The 20,875-nt window shown below is 47.0% G+C and overlaps 2 protein-coding genes across 4 annotated transcripts in view; one reads left to right on the forward strand and one right to left on the reverse strand.

The window, feature by feature from the left end:
* Positions 1 to 20,875, reverse strand: part of Wdr37 (WD repeat domain 37) — a 161,304-nt gene extending 140,429 nt beyond the window's left edge. The window contains exons 1-3 of one of the 3 annotated variants that reach the window (XM_037422997.2): positions 20,736 to 20,875; positions 20,353 to 20,502; positions 2,689 to 2,759 (exon numbers count right to left, since the gene is read on the reverse strand). In XM_037422997.2, the coding sequence (XP_037278894.1) occupies positions 2,689 to 2,759; positions 20,353 to 20,495 (214 nt within the window). In that variant the 5' untranslated portion in view covers positions 20,496 to 20,502; positions 20,736 to 20,875. Of the gene's footprint in view, positions 1 to 2,688; positions 2,760 to 20,352 lie in introns of all 3 variants that reach the window. The other 2 variants (XM_075892833.1, XM_075892832.1) reach the window with 2 other exon arrangements.
* On the forward strand, positions 12,952 to 19,726 carry LOC142814286 (uncharacterized). The gene is made up of 3 exons (XM_075892834.1): positions 12,952 to 13,082; positions 15,809 to 16,336; positions 19,207 to 19,726. Exons 2-3 carry the CDS (start codon positions 15,862 to 15,864, stop codon positions 19,452 to 19,454), a joined length of 723 nt encoding a protein of 240 aa, XP_075748949.1. The 5' UTR covers positions 12,952 to 13,082; positions 15,809 to 15,861; the 3' UTR covers positions 19,455 to 19,726.

Genomic DNA, 20,875 nt, shown 5'->3' on the forward strand with positions numbered 1-20,875 from the left:
GGAGAGAGCGCCCTCACGACGCATGTTTTACAAACATAACCAGTGTAACAAGTTTTAAGAACTGTCATACACACTAACGTACGTAAGAGAGACTAACGACTTACTTATTTCCAAAGTTTCAACGCGAAATCCGATTAAGACTTTCGAACTCCTATTCGTATTTCTGTAAGCTGATGAAAATTTAATTCTGAAAGAACGCACCACTTCAGGTAATACGTTTCTGTGTCATGCTTTCGAATTCTCGTCTATACGCTACAAACTTCGTGCTTTCGTGTCCAAGGACGAAGCCGGGATGATAACCGGAAAAAAAGATTTATCAATTCGATTTTTTTTTTCAAAACCGTGATGCCACGCTACAGTCAGCAACGCGAACCGAAAAGGAAACACAATCCACGTTTCGCGTCCGATACCACACTCCTTACGAGCTCAGCTTTTACAAACATAAGCGTCGATTCCCCCCTCCCACTTTTTTTTTAAACTTTTGTCGTTGAGCTTTAGGTATAAGAAAAGGTTCCGGGACAGGGTCTTTCACGTGAACCTGAAAGCCCCAACTCTCGGAAAATCAACACCTGCTTCCTTCAGATAACTTCTATACCGCGTTTCATAACTCACGTTCTATCATAAAAAAAGAAAAGCAGTTCAACAGGTAACCCACGAGACAAAAAAAAAACAACGAAATAAAACAAAACACTCTCAGTACAGTCACGTCGTAGAGGCGGCGACTGTACTGCGTGTTAAATGTGGTTGTTTTGCACTATTTCGACTATATTTCGATTCCCCTTAGCCGACATATACAATGCCCGCGATTGCGCTCACAACAGCTCTCTGCATTAGGAAATTATGGACAGTCAAGCCCCTCATCGCTTAGAGAGAAAGTGCCCCCCCAAGCGCACTGCACTATAACTCGATATATTTCGATTATTTACTTTGAGCCCTGTTTTGATATATCTCTCTATTTTTTAGGAAGCCCCTCGAAATGCTGTACAAAAGGTGGGCACGCCAGAAAAATGCCTCGAATGCGATACAACGTAGAGGGAACGGGCTAGTTGGTATGACATAACGATGGTTATAGCGCGAGAAGAGAACTTGTCTCTTTGTCGTCGTTCAGCTCTCACGCTATAACTATTTAAAAGGTTTCGCACGCTTTGTGACACTTCTGAATGAACATCTGCAAAGTTTGATTTATAAGTAAAGTGCCATGACAAAATTAGTGGGGCTATATGTTTGCCCGAAGCATCATACCCAGCGTGTTCTTTTGTATCTTTCATCGCTTTTTATTTGTTTTCGAGATCTTGAACCTTTTTCTTCTTTTTTTTTTCCGAGCGTCTGGATAGCACGTTAAGCTAATGTGCTAGAAAAGTCGAACTATTTGCAGTTGACGTTCCAGAGGAGACCTCTAGAATAAAGTTTAACACGCTATACAAACTTTACAAAACTCAATAACTGGCAGTTATCTTTTCATAAGCTCTGTATACGCTTCCCACGTGTTGATATGATCGCTAATGTCGCAACAATGTGCACACGTTAAGAGAAATTAGGCGATTTGTACCGAGTAGGAACTTCGAACCGATGACGTAACATGCTATATTTGGTGTTACGGCGAACGGGCGTTATTGAGGCACTCAGTGAATATCGGGGTCTCGGAGCGTTCCTTGCCACGCTTTAATACCCAAGTTTCAGCCTCACATCTTCCACAATATAACGACACACACTACGCAATATTTAACGATAACATCTTAACGTTCAAACTATGCAAGAAAAGGCACGATTAAAGTTCGCAACCGCAAATGTCTCGCTCTAGATGTCACACTCAGCGGTTATACTTGTCACTTATCCGACAGCTACTTTTCATGAATTGAACTTCATCTATACGCTTGTTTCAGGGTAAATAAAAAAAAAACCCACACGGAAGACATAAACGAACAGATAGATGTACGCTAGTTCCCATATTTTGCGATAAGCTCTCGAAGGAGTGTCGATAACTATATGTATAGGCGCCAAGTCTCACACCGGCCTGTGAAAGTGCCAAGAGACATGCATACGAGACCTTTTTTTTTTTCAAGGGTGTCGCCGACACGCAAATATCGGTGTATTTATGCACTTTGCAATAGCTGCTTTTACCGTCGCAACGTGCATAAGGCACACACTTCATAAATTTGATGACGACATGACCACCGATTCAGATGTGTATCTTAGGATCCTCCGACGGGAAGCACGCAACAGCCGATTTCTAATGTCATTAGACTGTTTTCGGACAGAGCACGCAAACGTAGCACTCGTAGGGTACATACACTATTTACGTCGATTTAAAGTCGGTGCGCAAGATGATTGCGTCTGAATCATGCAGTGGCAACAAACGCTAACGGAAAGCTTTGTGCAACCAATTTTAAAAGTACCCATCGCTGAACAACATGTGCAGTGTCAGTGACCATGCATGCAGCGAAGATAAGCTTCCGTTTAGACAGCCCAGCTTTAATAATAATTTATCAACCGTATAAATTATCTGCACTTCAACAATGACAAGTTCTTTTCTGTTTACGGAGTATTCGCAGGCCGTTTGAGACAGTTTCCTGCTTATATTAGAGCCCCAGATAGGTTAAATATTGGTTAAATATAGGCTTTCATAGGTTAAATAGTGGACAAACAGGTATGTCATGCAAGGAGAGCGCATGCGGGATGCGTACTCACGTGCGAGATTCTCGGCGTACAGCGACTCGAACTCTTTCTCGATCTGGCCGAACAGCTCGTACAGGCGGCCTCTGCCGTGCAGAAAAGTCAAGAGAAACGCCAGCTGATCAGAGCCGGCGCTCAGCTTGCGACCGTTACCGTCCACAACGGCGTTCATGGCTGCTGCTTAGTGTGTGTATTTCTACGTCTGGTCTCTGTATATGCTAAAGCCCACTGAGACTCACGAACACGCCGGAAACTAACACCAACAAACTCGGGTGACGCAGGCGTTGAGCGCGCACATGGACACACAAACACACACAAGTGCAAGCTACGACCGGGCGCACACTTCCTCTACTTCGTCTTTTCGATGCGGTCTGTAGTTTTCATCACCGACGTGAAAAAACAATCTAAAAAAGAACAATCGAGGCGTTGCGTCGCTCAGCAATAAGCGCACGATAACGGCGTTCAACAAGAACAACACAATTCCTGACGTATCGGTAGGGTCTCTTGGTGCGTCCCCGAAGTCTACAAGACGTGGAAGGCTCCAAACGCCGCCGCCGCAGACGTCCGAAGCAACCTCGACGGTCGACGAGAAAGAGAGCAGCGGTGGCACGAGCAACCTGCAGCCCGCATCCGGAAGCCACGTGCTCGCACTGACCACGTCGTCGTCGGAATTCGGGGAAGAAGAAAAAAAAAAAACGAAACAGGAAGTGTACAGGCGGGGAAAGGGCAGGCGCGAATCAAGCACAGAGTCGCCGCACTAGATCAGCACCAGTTGATTCCCACCGGGATTTCGTAAGCGTTGCGACAACAAAACAACCCCCGACACTTTTTCCACCGAGACCTTTTACAGCGAACGCACACAGCTGAGCGCCGCGCGCGCTCTCCCCCCAGCGGTCACAGCCACGCAGGCGTCAAGAGCGGCACGAGCGCACGCGGCCGCCGAACAGAAAGTGAATCCGGCAAAGCCACAGCCGCGCACCGCCCTGCTTGCGGCGATAGCCGCGCCGCCACCGCATCATCGTCACCGCCTCGCCCTCCTCCGCACGCTTTCACCTGCGCGCCCGCGGGCTTTGGGCCGACGTAGAAACGCTCTCGCACAATAAAAAAATACCACCACCCAATTCTTCGCATTTTACCGTATCTCTCTCCCTCGCCTCAGCACTTCACTGGTCGCGTTCTTTCGTGGCGAAGCGTAGCGCGGCCTGCCAAAGAGTAAGAAATAGAAAAGGAGGGTGAAGAAGAAATACGGGAAGTTACGCCCCACCCTGTTAGCGTAAACACAACGTAGCGGCGGGAGTGAGCGAAGAAAGGTACTCGGAAGCCTTCAAAGCAAGCGACAAGATGCGCCGCGGAAAGCCTTCGACATTTAATACCTATCTGCCACTGAAAGGTACATGAGCGCGCGTCGCTTTCCATGAATCCTCTTCACAAATAAAAACAAAACTCGGGGGCAAAGGAACCATCGTTGGTTCTTCCGCGAGATTACCGATCACACAGCGCGAAGCTTGGCCAAGGTCGTCAGAACGGAAGGGCAAGCTTTAAACGCAAGAAACTGTGTGCGGCGAAGTAAAAAGCCGTTGACAGATCCAGTTCTCAAGCGACAACGCAGCAATGTTTTTTTCCCAGTAACGACGCTGAGCCGTCACTTAGTGGCGCTGGCGACGTCGTAAGAAACAAAGTAGGGGAGTTGACAGCCGTTTGTCAATTGTACAAACAACAGCCGCGTTCTAAACAATGTAGTACGCTTGTTGTTCAGCGAACCAAGTACGTCATTTGTATTCGAATCTTCTGAACCGACTCTCAACTGTACTCCGTTTTCTTAGGATAGCATCTGACAACGTTAGCTATGAAGGTGTCATCGGGCCGAAGTGAGATTTCATCGTTCCGTGCGATGGATACACGTATGAACGTACTAGTGAATCTTACGTCTGAAATCCCTGACAAGTAGGTAAGTAGTACGGTGGGCGGAACAGTCAACATCATATACGAGAGAACGAGGGCTGCGGCACACGTAACAGCCCTGTGTGCAATTCCCTGTGGACTAAACAATTTGTCAATAACGAATTACACGATATTCAAAAGCGAAGCAAAGGACGACGGTATAACCTGCAGACTTTCGCGGGCGAAAGTACGACTAAGTTCACATCTTTACCTCATTTATTTAGTACCGCGAATAAATCTTTACGACATATTTGCATCACGCAGTATATATACTTCCAAGCGACGCAATGTGTATGTAGCATATTCCGGCTAAATTCTTTGCCTTTCAATAAAGAGTTCTCTCTCACTATATCTGCCTTGATAAATGAATGTCACCTAATTAGTTCGCATGCTTTAATGTGTGGGGCAGAAAAGAAAGCATACGCCACGAAATTTTGTGAGGTATAAACACCTCACCGCGTACCAGATGAAGTGCAAAACACTTCATGGAAGCCGGGCTGTCGTTTGCTGTCATCGCTTGGTGTGATGCAGGCAGAACCACGTGTAAAGATTGAAGAAGAGAGGAAGCAAGCGAGAAATAAAGAAAGAGTGATGGATGGATGGATGGATGGATGGATGGATGGATGGATGGATGGATGGATGGATGGATGGATGGATGGATGGATGGATGGATGGATGGATGGATGGATGGACGGACGGACGGACGGACGGACGGACGGACGGACGGACGGATGGATGGATGGATGGATGGATGGATGGATGGATGGATGGATGGATGGATGGATGGATGGATGGATGGATGGATGAAAAACTTTTACTGAGGTCCTGAAGGATTCCACCCCCGTTTTATAGGGGTAGGATCGCGGGCCGCTCCCACGTAGGAACGGGGAGGCCTACTGGACAGCCTTGTTGCATGAGAACCGGACTCGTGAGCATTGACTGAAAGGAATTTTCAGGAAATTTTTCATTTTTTTTTTCCTGTAAAGAGGGGCACCTCCAAGAGCATGTGGTTAAAATCACTGAGATTGTGGCAGTCCGGGCAAAGTTCTGAAATATTGGAGTAATCGCTATAGGTTACGAGGCTAGGGTATGTTCCCGTCTGAAGCATGCGAAGAGAGATTGCCTGTGGCCTAGACAACTTTTCGTGTGGCAATGGAAAGGATCTACGGCCTAATTGATAGTGCTTCGTGATCTCATTGAAGGTAGTCAAAATGTCCATAAAATGAAGGTTGGAGGCTGATTCCGCTGTCTGAGAAGCACAAGTCCCGGCGCGGTAAGTGAAGCCTCGCGCCTTGGAGTGGGCTAGCTCGTTGACATTGGGGAGGCCCCCGACCTTCAAGCCAAGGTGAGCAGGGAAACAAATAATAGTGTGGTGGATGAGTTCCTTGTGAGCGACAGTTGTGAAAACTTCCTTGCACACGGAACCAGAAGCAAAGGCCCTAGCAGCGGATTTAGAGACCGTATAAATATTAGTCTTTAGCGAGAGAAGGAAGGAGCAAAAGTAGAAAGAAAAAGAAAGAAAAAATCTGTAAAGTACAAAAGAAGAAAGGAGGAACGAAAGAGAAAACCAAAGAGAGAGAAAAAAAGAAGGCTGTCCAGCTTCGCATATGGTGGTGTCACAGGTGGGATCTAGAGTGGCCAAGCGATGGCCAAGCTCCATGAGGCTCTGCGGAGCCCCGCTCTTTACGACCAAACCTGGGCGACCCAGCACGTCCGTGAGGTGGCGTCCAGGCAAGCCCTTGACGTCCCCTCATGGGAGGCCTAGACCCGGCCACCTAGACCTGCTGGTTTCCTATAATAAAGCTTATTCCTCCTCCTCCTCCAGCTTCGCAGTTTTTTTCAGGCTTGGGACAGCAAAGCTCCCCCCCCCCCTTTTTTTTCATTTTCTAAAGCTATTGAGCTTTCTTTATTTTCTGTCGCTCCTTCCAAACGCGAGCGATAGCAGCTTCCTTGCGGCACAAATTGAGACCGTTTCTCGCGCAGCTGTCTTCGCCAAGCCACTGCGCAGGCGCATGGCACGGATAAGCTCGCACAAATCCACTGTATTGATTTTCCCTATACTCGTCCGAGATCTACGTGCTGTAGGCACAACTTTAGCCCGTCTATATCCCATACCTTTTTGTTTTCATTTCCCGTCCTTGAGACACGGTCCAACGGCCATCTGTCCCGTCTTTATTTCATTAAAGGCACCTCTATCACAACTCATTTCGGACAAACCCGATATTGGATATCGGCGTGCAACGACGGGAGGGCAACTGGCCGCGAAGTCAACCGGAGGAAGTCCACGGCCCCAGCCGAAAGGAGGACAGATTAGGCCATCAAGAGGGAAACTGCCCCAAGGCCAGCCGATAAGGGACGAAAGGGGGGGCGTCGCGAAGGCCTCAAGGGGAGGAGCTGGCGAGGAACGGCGGTTAAATGGACGAGCTACCCGCCGTTTGGCGTCCTCCAGGGAAAAAGCCAGGAATTGGACACTGCCAGACAAATCGAGGGCCACGCTGGAAATTTGCAGGAACTCTTTTCGCCCGAGGAACTCACGAAATTGGAGTCCCCGAATAAGACAGCGAGCCGGCGATGCAACTACCACGACGCCGAATAGACCGTCGGGAGCCATTATAATACGCCGCCGCGGCGCGGTGTTCAAACGCCAAGCGCGCGTGGCAGCGTGCCGCTGTTGAAAGAACGATGAGGCGCGCCACGAGGGACATTTTCGAAGAATAAATATGCCAAGAAATACGCATTTTCAAGAAGACAACGCCGAGAACGCGTCGACGTCGCGGCTATAGCCCGCTCTGCCAAGCTGTAGCGAACACCGAATTTCTCCTCCCCCTCCACCCACCCACTCACACAGAGAGAGAGAGGCGCACGCGATGAAAAATTACATTTCACTACCCAAACCGCAATAAAAATAGGAGGCCCGCCAGTCTGGTTAGTAGAGCTCCTGGTTGGCTTTGACCACTTGGAATTCTGACGTATGCCTACATATCTCCACCACACGGGGGGTTTTGCATAAGTGACTGAGCAAAAAAGTATACACGCAGAGAAAAACAGATAGTAGAATCCTTTGCGCATTTTCAACATCGCAACGCAGTTCCACGCGTCAGCAGAAATATGAATAGGAAAAAATATAATTAAAGGGCATAGTGAGAAGAATTGACAAACGTGAACACCTTTCTTGAGTCGTTACCCCCCTCTCGAGCCGAGAACAACGCCGAGAACGCGTCGAGGTCGCGGCTATAGCCCGCTCTGCCAAGCTGTAGCGAACACTGAATCTCTCCTCCCCCCCCCCCCCCACCCGTTCGTTGCGGCACAAATTGAGACCGCTTCTCGCGCAGCTGTCTTGGCCGAGCCACTGCGCAGGCGCATGGCACGGATAAGCTCCCACAAATCAACTGTATCGATTTTCCCCCTACTCGTCCGAGATCTAAGTGCTGTAGATCTAAGTGCTGAGCCATTCTTCTTCTATAAGTGCGCGCAAACACGCCTCCCCACGCCCCCGAATGTCGGTCCTTCACCCAATAAATCTTGTTACAGTAACTTTTTTTTTTCTTTCAAGAACTAAAGCCTTGTGTAACAAATTCATGATTTGCATAATAAACGGGCTCCAAGCGGGGAAAGCACTCAATCATTTGTGTAGTGTCATTTTTTTTTTCATTTTTGCTTGAAACGCCATATATACCACCATCCCTAGACGTATAACACTGCGGACTAGTTATCGATGCTAAGCGACCGATACACTCCACGGCGCAGAATATACAGCTGCGACATCACCGACACCCACTTGGAGCGCATGCTACCGCCGTGCCATGGACACCGCTCCGCAATTATCATAATGTTCGCAGCAGAGCCCGGGCCGCTGGATTCGGCAGACGGATGGCGGAGACCTGTACAGTGGGTGGAATCTAATGGGAGCTCATGCAGAACGACGCACTTCGGAGAAAATTTCGCAATAATGCTGGATTCCCACGCAAGTATATAATGACATTCCTGAGTCAAGTCTCTCGTCTGCTCCTCCGTACCTCCTTTCTCGCGTCTCTTCCCTTTTTGCTCTAAATAAAACGTTTTCATCATCATCATCTTCTTTTTCTTCTCGAAGTTTCTCATAGTCGTAAACGGACAAGTACTGCACCTGTAGTAGCATGAAAACCCTTTCTGCTGACCAGACATCCTGAAACATCATCTCCACCCTAACCCCTTCAGAGTGTCTACGGGCGCTTACACTTTTCGGGTCAGTTCTTAGTTAGAGAAGGGACGCCTCGAACAAGAAATATTTATTTATTTATTTATTTATTTATTTATTTATTTATTCGTTGTAGTTATTGCCACAGGCGAGATCTCCGCGGGCGTATAGTGAGAACGTATAGTGATTTGGTAAAAACCAATCTTACGGTTCACGTAACGATACAATTCTGTACAAACCAAGTTGTCTTTCTCTCCTGTTCTTTCTGAAAACTGAGGATAATGCTTTTAAACCACTTTCATTCGTATCTACATACATCGGGGTTCAGATTTAAGATAATTATGTTGAACAGTAGTTTCCGACTAGTGCTGTTTAAAAAAAAAAGGACAATATGAGGTGCTGTGACACTGAAGAGGATAAAATCGCACAACTATACGTGTGTTAACATCCTGTAACGTTGTATGAGGCTTATTTATTATATACGTTGTTGTATAAAACAAAGGGTAATCCAGTTCTCTTTCTCCCTCTCTCTCTCTCTCTCTCTCTCTCTCTCACACACACACACACACACGCACACACACGCACACACACACACACACTACATATGTCTTTACTAATATCCATTACAAGCTGTTTCGAAAATCAATGATAACCTTCACGGTGGTCTAGTGGCTAAGGCACTCGGCTGCTGACCCGCGGGGGGTCGCGGGATCAAATTCCGGCCTCGGCAGCCGCATTACCGATAGAGGCGATAATGTTTGAGGCCCATGTGCTTAGATTTCGGTGCACGTTAAAAAACTACTGGTGGTCGAAATTTCCTGAGCCCTCCACTATACGGTGTCTCTCACAATAATATGGTAGTTTCGGAACGTTAAAGCCCAACAATTATTATTAAAATCGATGGTCTCTCTTATGAAATGACATGTAAATGTTTGACACCGACTGGGAATATTGAAACTTCAAGAAGAAGAAGAGGTGTTTAGTGAGAAGAAAGAGGAGAGGTCGCCTTTGAAAGCGGCTTTCTGGCCTGCTACTCCACACGGGGGTAAGGGGAAAAGGGAAAGAGGACGGTATGATGAGGGGTGATTGTGGTATAGCACAATGAGTTACTGCACACAATGTCTCGTTCGGTGTAGTACACGCACAAAAGTCTCTAAATTAGCAGATGCTGTAAACCCGGGAATCTAAAGTCTTGCTTCCCAAACACCCAAAGGTTCCCAAACACCCAAAGGTTCCCAAACACCCAAACTCGTTCCCAAACACCCAAAGGTTCCTCTTCAGCAAAGTGACAGCCTAGCACTTCAGTCCAGAGATTCAAGAGCCCGCAACTGTTATACCGCTGTAAAACCGACAAAAAGCTTCGCCCACGGCCGCACCACGAGTATACAATCTATAGCGGGAGTGCGTATGTGTGCGTCTATGTATGTGCGGTTTTATATCGGTGCCACACGGTGCGCTGCTGATCATGATTGGGCCCGATCGCGATAATGATCGAAAGTGTGTGCGCGTTCGACAGCGGCGTTGAGTGAAAAGGAAGTGTTTTAGTCACGACGCAATCAGTAAAAGCTAATTACTTTGTACGGCACGCAATGTCACAGAATTGTCGCTGCGGTGATCCGCAAGGTGTATTCGCTTCGAACAAATTTACATGGCAACACTGTTTTCGATATATTCATTACCAAAATGTGTGAAGAAGCATGTGAACTTTCCCGCTACTTTCGAGCTTAAGTGCACGATTCGTCGTTTTCGCACAAAGTATAACTGGGAGAACGACGAAATTTTACCCCACATGTGCGATGTCCCGTAAGTGAAAATGAGCGCCATTCTCGAACATCGTTTCTAGTGGACACACCTCGCAAGCCGGACGACTTTAGAACCGATTCGTCAACTGCAATATGCGTGCCGTCAAAAAAAAAAAAACTAAACTATTCCTTATAGTTAATCGATTATGCACTTCGACATGTCTCGCGCAGATAATGCCTGCCGTTTCGATTACAATTGAGCTTAAAGACTGCAACCAACGCACAGCGAGCTTAAGACAAAGCGAACGCAGATACGGCTGGTGACGGTGTTGAAATGGGGTTAGGGCCTTCTGCAGCTGTCGCGGCAGCTTTGCTCTGAAAAAGGAAGCGGCGCATGCGGCGAATGCAGGACAAAAAGAGCAATATCTACATGGGGCATGCGTTTCACGAGCGTTCCATAAATGCCGCTCTTTTTTTTTTTTTTGAACTCTTTCACCCAATTACACAGGTACATCCTATAATGACAACAGGTGCGCGAAGGCTTGCCAGGCGACTTACATCACTAGGAACATCACAAAACGCCCTCTCTCTCTTTCGCGCGCGCACGTGTGTGTGTTAGTGCGCGTTTGTGAACTTTCCTGGTGCACACCAGAAAAGTTCAGGAGGTACAGTACGTATAAGAAAAAAAAGAAGAGAAAACAAACGGCTACACGCATAAGAGAGCAATACTTTTATGCCTATAACGTTTCAGCCATGGCGCAGCTGAAACACATTAGCGTTAAGAAATTATATATATATATATATATATATATATATATATATATATATATATATATATATATATATATATATATATATATATATATATATATATATATATATATATATATATATACGCAGCCATCCGATTACACGGTTTTCTAGTGAAACGACGCCAAATGACCAAATACAGCACACATGAACTATCCGACATCCGATGACGCAGACGACAAAACGGGGCTTCACCAGGGAACGGTCTTTCATTATGAACAGCCGCGGTATCGCTGATGGCCCGACCTACGGATTGCGTCACCGAGCCAGCGTGCTTTTAAATATCATGCTCCCGAACTCTTGGAAATTTACGAAGACAAAGTGCAGTGAGCGACATCGATACCACGATGTTTATCGCACACACACACACACACACACACACACACACACACACACACACACACACACACACACACACACACACACGCGCGCACGCACGCACACACACACACACACACGTTTTATTTTACCTTCCATCAGCATAGTGTGTATATCTCGTGTGCACCGGAGCTTTCTTTGTTTTCGAAAGCTCATCCTCAGGCTTAGGGGCAACAGAATTCAACATGGTAATTAGTGCGCGAAACTAAAACATGAACGCCTAATGAATTTCATTTGAAAGAGCAGCCATGCCACCTTGTTCGGGGAAACGCCCACGGCACACATATTGACTTTTCCATAGAAATGTGCTTGTGTGTGCATACATATAGCGAGCACTCAATGGCGGTAACGGAAAATTGAAATATGCTGTTTTCTTTCGTTTTCTCTTGTTGTTTTACGTTCAGTTCATTTCCGAAGAACCAGTGTTCGAATGCGAAGATGTGTTTTGGCTTTTTTGGTCGTCTATGAGCCAGGGCCTGTCGCACGCTGGCTGCAGCTACAGGAGACTTCTCTTTTTTTTTTTTTTTTTTGAGTAAATGCACAAAGCGGTATCAGCAGGCTCAGCGAGTGCGCGTGGGTTTATTCGCTTCCTACCTACAAAGGGGGGTCTAGTCGGAGTGCGCCACGCTGCGTGCTCTGTTAACGATGACTCCCTGGAAGCCGCCACAGTGCCCTGTAGGCTGTTGTAAATTGTGCACGTCCTCCCTCCCTACTTTAAAGGTGCTGCAGAGGAAGCCACGCCAACCTTTGCGCTATCGTAGAACGACCCAGAAAAGAGGTGCTCCTTCTTTCCGGAAATGCCTAAACCGATCTTGTGGTAGAGTACGAAAAAAAAAAAAACTATTCCTGTATTCTATAGGTCCTAATATTGAGACTAAATTTTCCGCCAGACATTTGGCTGTTTCCCCCAAGTTCCATGGATGGATGGTAAAACATTATTTCGCCAGAAAGCAACTGACGATGATTCCGTGTTAGATGGCCATCAACCCAAGGTTGGCGGTGTGACCTGTGTGGCCCGCTCCACGACCCTTAACTGGACGACTGGGTCTCAGCTGGTCAACGCGGCCTCCCAGTGCTCAAGAGAGGGATCACGCATAATATCCACAGGCGGTGGCACTATGCTACATTCCCAAAGTATGTGATCATATGTTGCCACAGCCTGACACCATTTGCCCCGAGTTCCAATCATTCCCGGGTGACGATCATCATCACCACCTATCAGCTCAGTGCACCATATTGAATGGCGTGAATAAGAAGATGACGAGGAAGAAGGCGCAGCTGGTCGCATCGCCAGGTCCACAGCTGACCCGTCCGAAACAAAGGGAGCCAAACACACCGCAAAGTCGACCGCGTGCCCTTCGGTAAGCGCTATATGTTTTACGCCATATACATGGAACACTCGGATAAAGTCGGAAGATTGGCGTTTCAACAGCACTAGCTGAAGAGTATAATGTGTTGTCTGGTGACCAAGCGTCCACACGTAGCTTTGCTTATGTGACGTCATTTCTCTCGCGTCAGCGCAGAGCCAAACGCTGGCCGATATAGCACACTGCTGTATTGCTCGCCATTCTTAATTGAATACGAAAAGAACCATGGACTCTACCGAGCTCAGTGCACATAAAGTAAACACGCCTTTCCCACTCGTTGTGGATTTACGCTTACATATAAAAGGCTGTGTACTATATGTATTTTTCCTTACTCACTGGTACCCGCAGTGACGGCACGACGTTTGCACAAACCCTTGAAGACCTCCTCTTAACACAAAAACGCGTCATCACGACTATGCGTTTGTTTTATTTCACTTTTGCGAAGACGTCGAAAACAATCGGTTTCGACTCATAAATATAAACGATGGCCGTCGCTAGCGCGTAGCAAAACTGCACGGCTAAGAGGACAAAAGGCTCGCGCGCTCGCTGTGACAGTTCTTCTCACGAAAGTACAGCGTCATAAAACTGTGTGACGCGCTAGCTGTACAGCCACTCTCTACATATTACAATGGTATACATAAGGTATAAAGGTGACGCACTCCCTCGTGTTGTCGAGTTCACCGGCTATCTATCTCCGACAGGCTCATGGGGCTGTGACGCAGTCTCTCATGCTGAACCTTAAAATGCCATAATCGCAGAATTAGGATAATTCTGACGATGTCCTGTCTACTCCCCCGAAGTAGGAACACAAGTAGGGGAGGGCGAATATTGGAAACTGTCCAATCATGAATCGAATAGCACACTATTAAATTCTGTGCTTGAATAGAATAGTGCATATTCGAACCATGAGGGGGGAGCTCAGAGGGGGGAGCAAGGGGCACCCCTTGCAAGTGTGCCCGCTTGAGAACCTTTGAAGTATCTCCTTTTAATTGCTCGAGTTAAGCATAGCGCGCTGTCTTTAAAATTAACTCTGAAATCGAAAACCCTTCAAATGATTGATTGGTATGTGGAATTTAACGTCCCAAAACCACCATATGATTATGAGACACGCCGTAGTAGAGGGCTTCGGAAATTTCGACCACCTGGGGTTCCTTATGTGCACCCAAACCTGAGCACACGAGCCTACAACATTTCCGCCTCCATCGAAAATGCAGCCGCCGCAGCGGGGATTCGATCCCGCAACCTGCGGGACAACAGTTGTGTACCTTAGCAACTAGACCACCGCGGCGGGGCAACCTTCCCACGAGTATAAACGAAGAAAGACATTTGTTTTAAATGGTACTGCATACGACATGCTTTCTGAAATGATACGGGTGACTTATGAATTGCCAATGTTTATTATACTGGCCTTTGGTGCACGAAGGAAAGAATCTTTTATCATCCACCACTCTGTATTTGTAAATAGTTCGGTAGAAGCCACTGACAGTGAAAATTTCTCCAACATAGTTATGTCATTAAAAAAGGTCACTGACGAATATAAACACTTCAGAAAAACGATTTTAGGGGTAAATCGTGGGATGCTAACAGCGCACAAGGTTGGAACTGAAGTTAAATAACAGCATTTCCTTAGCGCGTTAACAGAAAAAAAAAGTGCGAACATTTCCTGTTTATCGTTTAACCCGAACGACATACAGCTAGAAATATGCTATAGAGGCTTTTACCTAAGAGATACGCGTATAAACAAACTTTCGCAATTATTTGCTGCTCAAGCACAAGTTCATTCGTAAGATATTTGAAAACACCACGTTGACTTTTGTTATATTTAAAAAGAACGTGTAATTATTAAAAAACAAGATGTCTACCATGGCATCAATGTGTGTGACCCCCATGAGATTTTTCCGGATTTACGCCAGCGCCGAATACTATTTTCGATTATTCGGCAATGACGAAATATGCTAGATGGAACGAGATGTTGGACCAGCGAAATAAAATTCGGCATTTTCAGGCCGTTTTGAAAATTGTCAAGTGAGCAGTGTGGCAGAGGGGAGGGGGGAGGCAGATGCAGTCGAGCGTCATTTTGTATATCATGGCCAAAAAAACTTCGGGAAAGGGGGGAGGGGGTCCGGTGTGCCACCTCCTGGCTACGCCATTGCACTGTCAGGCTGCTTTGAAAATGGTTCACTCAGTGTCCCATTCATTGTTCCCATTCGAATCGGTTCTAAAACTTACTATTCTCACACAATCCTGACCACAAGAAAACAACGTAATCTTCAAAGGGCGTAGCAAAAGAAAGAAAAGCGTTCTACATGGCACACGCATGAAATGGTGCACTTGACACATCGTGGTGCGTACAATATACCAGAGCATAAGCCGTACCCTCTGTAGCTCTGACCGACTGGACTTGCTCTACACCATCTACTAACACCGACAAGATCTCTCGCAAGCGGTGCCCCGTCCTCGGACTCCTGTGACCGTGTTTCCATCTTTCCTATCTCTCCTGTCCCTCACATATCCTCGCTGGCTGGCCCAGCGCATCTCTCTCTATTTATATATACATTTAATCCTATCCTTTTAATCCCTCCTCACACCCATCCCTTGTGAGCTACTGTTGAGGTATCGCTCCCTGAAGCAGACAGTTGCGAAGCCCACTTTTCTTCTCCTTTCTCTCTCAGAACCACTTAGCAATAAGCCGTAACCTGACCGTACTCCTGCGCGTGCAGCTTCGCGGCAGCAATGGACGACACCGCGCGGAGAGCACGGGAACACGCCTGAGATGTCGTCCAGCCTCGCCGGCGGGGGCGACGACGACGGGGCGGAAGGCGGCGGGCAGCGGGCCAGGCGAGGCGTGCTCGACACTCGCAACGTGGTGGTTAACCTGCGCGCGCTGGCAATCACCAGCGTGGCGGTGGACACGTGCAAGCTGGCGCTGGCCACCGTGACCGCGGTGCGCCGGCAACCCAACCGGGGCTTCGTCTTCCTCGCCTCCATCGCCGTGTGGTCGCTGTCCGCGAAGCTGGCCGTCACGGCGGCCAGCCTGGCGGCGTACGGGCTCGTCTTCTGGGCGGCGCCGCGCGAGGCCCGCCGCCCCGTGGTGATCGCCGCGGCGGTGTTCGCGGTCGCCATCGCGATGCGCTTCCTCTTCATGATCGAGGGCGCCGTCGTGGTGCTCCAGGAGAGCACGGAGCACACCGCCAACGCCAGTTGGGAGCACGATGCGGCGCACCTCCACCACGTGCTCACCAAGTCAGGTACGTGAATGCGAGGACGGTGCTGGAAGAAACTATAGACGGTTTGCATTGACGCCACTACTGAAGCAGCCGGATTGCAGCACCACCATTTGGGGGGGGGGGGGGGGGGCACGAAGTCGTTATGATATATTAACGTAGGCGTACGCAGGGTCTAACCTCAAGAGACAAGAAGAGAGCAGAAGGATTAGGGAACAAACGGGGGTTAAGGATATTATAGTTGAAATCAAGAAGACGAAATGGACATGGGCCATGCAAGTAGCTCGTAGACAGGATAACCGCTGGTCATAAAGGGTAACTAACTGGATTCCCAGAGAAGGCAAGCGGATTAGAGGGAGACAGAAGGTTAGGTGGGCAGATGAGATCAAGAAGCTTGCGGGTATAAATTTGCAGCAGCAAGCACAGGACTGGGTTACCTGGCGGAACATGGGAGAGGTCTTTGTCCTGCAGTGGACGTAGTCAGGCGGATGATGATGAAAATGATGACGCAGGGTTTCCCCTTAAAAAAAGAAGGGGTGGAGGGGTCGAGTGACGCCCCGGTCGAGTTTGTAAAGAAGCTTTGCTGTTAATGCGAAAATTAAAATGAAGTGATGACGAGTTTCCCACAACTGCCTGTTTTAGGACCTTGCCTGTCAGGGGGTAAGAATTGGGGGTGTTTTAGATTTATTTCAAAGGAAGGGGGTCAAACGCAAGCCTCCTAGAGATACGCATGGTGGGGGTGTATGACCGAGAACGAATAATGAAAATAGGCGTTTCTTTAAGGCTTACAACAAGTGCCCCCCCCCCCCCCTAAACCCGCGAAAAAAGTCCTGGCTACGAGCCTGTCTAGGAATCTCTCCCAACTTGCCAATTATGTCCTGCTGAAAGCCAGCCTCGGTGAAAACTATAAAGGTTTAAATAACTTCGCTTAATATATTGTGAGAGCAAACGACGTCCAAAGAAGCCTAAAGCCCGAACGATGAACCAAGTCAGCGACGTAGTCACCCAAAAATTCAATGTACGACATCAAAAACTCGTTTGACAAAAGTTAACGTCTCATTCTTATTTAATTATTTATGCAGACAAAAGGTATTTTTGAGGTGACCAAGATATTGACTTCAGATATACACACTGTTCATGACCATCTGCAGGATTTTCCTCCAGGGGAGCAAACCCATGTTGTGTCATGGTTGGAGAGGGGGGGGGGGGGGCGCCAATGTGGCTTTGGTACGGGGCGAGGGGATGATACTTGTGTAGCTTGCAGGGGGCAATTGCCCTTATCGCACCCCTCTGCCAACACCCAATAGAGTGCTTTAAACAGCATGTTTAGTACTTTTAGAACCCGATACTTGGTCTAGTTTTACCTGGTACTAGTTTTAGACAAGGCTGTTGTTGAATAGTTGAATGTCCTAATGAAGTGCCGTACTACAACTACACTATTGCTATTTCAGAATATTACAGTTCATTAGATATTTTACACGGCCCCCTTGCTAATACTGTAACAGCCATCACAAAACAGTAATTCAGTAATTTGTTCAACTCTATATGCTCAAAAGTGACAATATATTTTTTATCAGACATGCCCAGTAATCTTTTTAGGAACCTGGCAGCTTTAAGTATAGCATAACCTGGTTATCGACCTTGAACTGTTGCAATAGCTTTTCCCCCGACATCATTTTATAGGGCCACCGAAAGATGTTTAGGCCATGTTGTTTTATTCACAGTAAATCCAGCTGAATCCAATTGTTCCTGAAATTTCAAAGGCATCAATTAAGTGTTTCCACTCAGGGTCTAATGATTCTAGTGTTTTACATGCCAAACCAAGGTAATATTATCAGGTTATGTTGTAGTGGTTCACTAATAGGCTGTTCCGACCCTCTGGGTTTTTCTAACGTGAGCATAAATCTAAGTTCACAGACATTTTTGAGTAGTGAAATTCAGTATCTTGCTTTAGGAACGATCCCACTACTGCAAGTAAAAGAAAAAACCGAGAGAAAGATCAAGCCACACGTGTTTTATTTACAACAAATTCATTAAATCTAATTGGCCTTTGAACAGTACGCAGGTAACAGCATGCACAGATGCTTCAAGTTTGCATTTAGAATTATGATTTCAGAAGCCAATTCTCCACCACTAAAGTAATTCTGAAGATTACCAATTATTTGTACCATGTGCCTCCTTTAAATAAGCAAATAAAGCTTGTGTTACTTGCCCTCTATTAGACAAACACAAGTATAACAGCTAACAACCTCCCTGCCCTTCCCTCATTTTACTCTCTCTCTCTCTAGACAGATGCATTTTAAGATAAAAAAAATTGTTTCAGTTACTGATCTGTGTTCATATGAATGGGGGAAAACTTGCACTGGTATATTAAACATCAGAACCTATAAATTGACCAACGTTTACATGACAGAAAAAAGACGACAGGACAAAGCACCAGTGTACATTTTGCATTAGTTTGACAAGAAAAAAATGATTCACGCAGGGTCCGGCTGCTCATAGTTACTTGTCAATTAGGTAAAAAGAAAACTGAATTGCACTAAAATTTTGGTTGGGTTTCATAGATTCTTACTTTTTCATAAAGAAACACCATAACTGCACAGTAAATCGAAGGATTAATGAGGAATTCTTGTAATATATTTTTGTCTTGCCCACAAACGACCCGGACATGCTAGCATATTCTCAAATTTGTGGTGTCAGTCTACTGCCATTTGAAGCTTTTTTAGCTAATTTCATCAGTACCATCTAAAATTTCATCAACACAAATAACCTACCAGAACATTATGCTGCATCTACTCATGGCATCCTATCCTGTAAAATTAGTGGACCATATTTTCCTCCCCACTCTCCTGTATCGGAATCTATTAGAGCACTGTTCCATCTCTGACTTGCAGAGCTTCACGGACCAATGGTGCACCTGAAGCATGATATCTTGGATGCTCACAGTGCCAACGCCTATGTTGCACCAGCGCCACCTACACCAAGAGTTGGGGACATTGTGCTCAAGATATTGCAAGCGAACATCATTCACACGTGCTCTGTGGCGGTTCACGTTGTTTTTCTTCTGGTCATTCGGAAGTACATGCGATGCACAAAGGCCAAGCAGCGCCTTGACGACATGCCAGCTGAAGCACGGACGTGAAGTCTGAATGACCGATGACGCACGAGACAACTGTGCGTGCATGGTTAATGGTACAAAGAAATGTAGCGGGTATAACCAGGCAATCTGTACCATGTAATGCCATGCAATGTGAGCATCAGCACATACAGAGACAGAAATGTGAAAATAGTGTGACATACCAGAGCCATGGATGTACATAACGAAAACAAAAGCACGCATTTATTGTCATCACTAAGTGGCAAGAAATAACTTCCCATTCTTTAACATTAAACAAACATGAAATTCCACGACGATTAATTGCCTTGCGTTGATTCATCCTTCACACTAATCGGCAGCTTGCAAGAGGACCAAGAAACGATATTTCCGCAGAGCTTCCTGGATTGTGTTTTAAATCTGGCGCAAAGCGTGCATTCCAAGCTTCTCCCGCGAACAACCCGAGACAGGGCGCGCCCTAGTGACAAACCAAACAAGCGTGGTGTGGTTCGGTATCATGCTCGGTATAAATAAATCGGCGTTCGCATTTAGCACCACTGACCAGATTAGATGGCAGCTGAGAGTACGTACACAACCAATGCAGCGTCTTGTATGAAGATGTCCATCATCTAACACACACGATTGTCACGCGCAAGTCACCGTGAGAGACTGCGCACATCAGCGCAAACCAATGAACACACAAAAAGCAAATGAGTTTTCCAGCAGTGACGCCGGCTCATGAGTCACAGTGGGCGTGATCCGAGAAAATCTAAGTAGTTATGCAAACCTGCTCATTAAAGCACAGAAACCAGGCAGAAACACTCGGGGAGGAAGGGAAGACAGCACTGAGCAGTGCAGGCGCCGTCGTGGACGTGATAAGGGCGCACTACCAACAGCTCTACATTTCCCGTCGCCACGGCAGGAAAGGTTAGCACAGGACACATACCTGAATGCCGATGGCAGCACGGATTCGCCGTCGTCATTCTTGGCGTAAGGAGACGGTAGGTCGGAGTCCTTGTCACTGAGAACGCGAGCAAGGTTCTTTATTCCCTTGGTTTTGCTTGGTTTGCTGGTCGAGTCGTGCGGCATGTTCTGGCTGCCAACGAGAGAGAAGTTCGCTCTTGCAGCAGGCCAAAATTGCAGTAGCGTTTGATGATCACCGATGTCCTGGCAACAGTAAAGCTATTGCCGAACAAGGACGCATTTCGTGCAAGCTTAAAATATCTCGAACCTATACGCAGGACATGCAACACGCAAAGGTCGATGCGCTGCTGCGAGGGTAGACATGATGCCCGAGAGACGGTCTCTAGGAAGCGTCCTGGCTCTCACCTCTTATGCCTCTCAGTAATCCCGACAGCCTTTGTCGAAAGATGAACGGCCGTTCATTTGATTACACTGGAAAATCGTCGGGCACCGGGCACATAGTACACAAAGTGCCCGATGTCCTGTCAAAACACTTCTCAATTAAT

Source organism: Rhipicephalus microplus, chromosome 4, assembly GCF_043290135.1.
Source record: "Rhipicephalus microplus isolate Deutch F79 chromosome 4, USDA_Rmic, whole genome shotgun sequence".
In the NCBI taxonomy this organism is placed as follows: Eukaryota; Metazoa; Arthropoda; class Arachnida; order Ixodida; family Ixodidae; genus Rhipicephalus; species Rhipicephalus microplus.

Coding starts and splice junctions, on each gene's coding strand:
- LOC142814286 (XM_075892834.1), top strand. CDS start 15,862: ATGTCGTCCAGCCTCGCCGGCGGGGGCGACGACGACGGGGCGGAAGGC. Junction 16,337..19,206: donor CCACGTGCTCACCAAGTCAG/GTACGTGAATGC, acceptor TCTGACTTGCAG/AGCTTCACGGACCAATGGTG.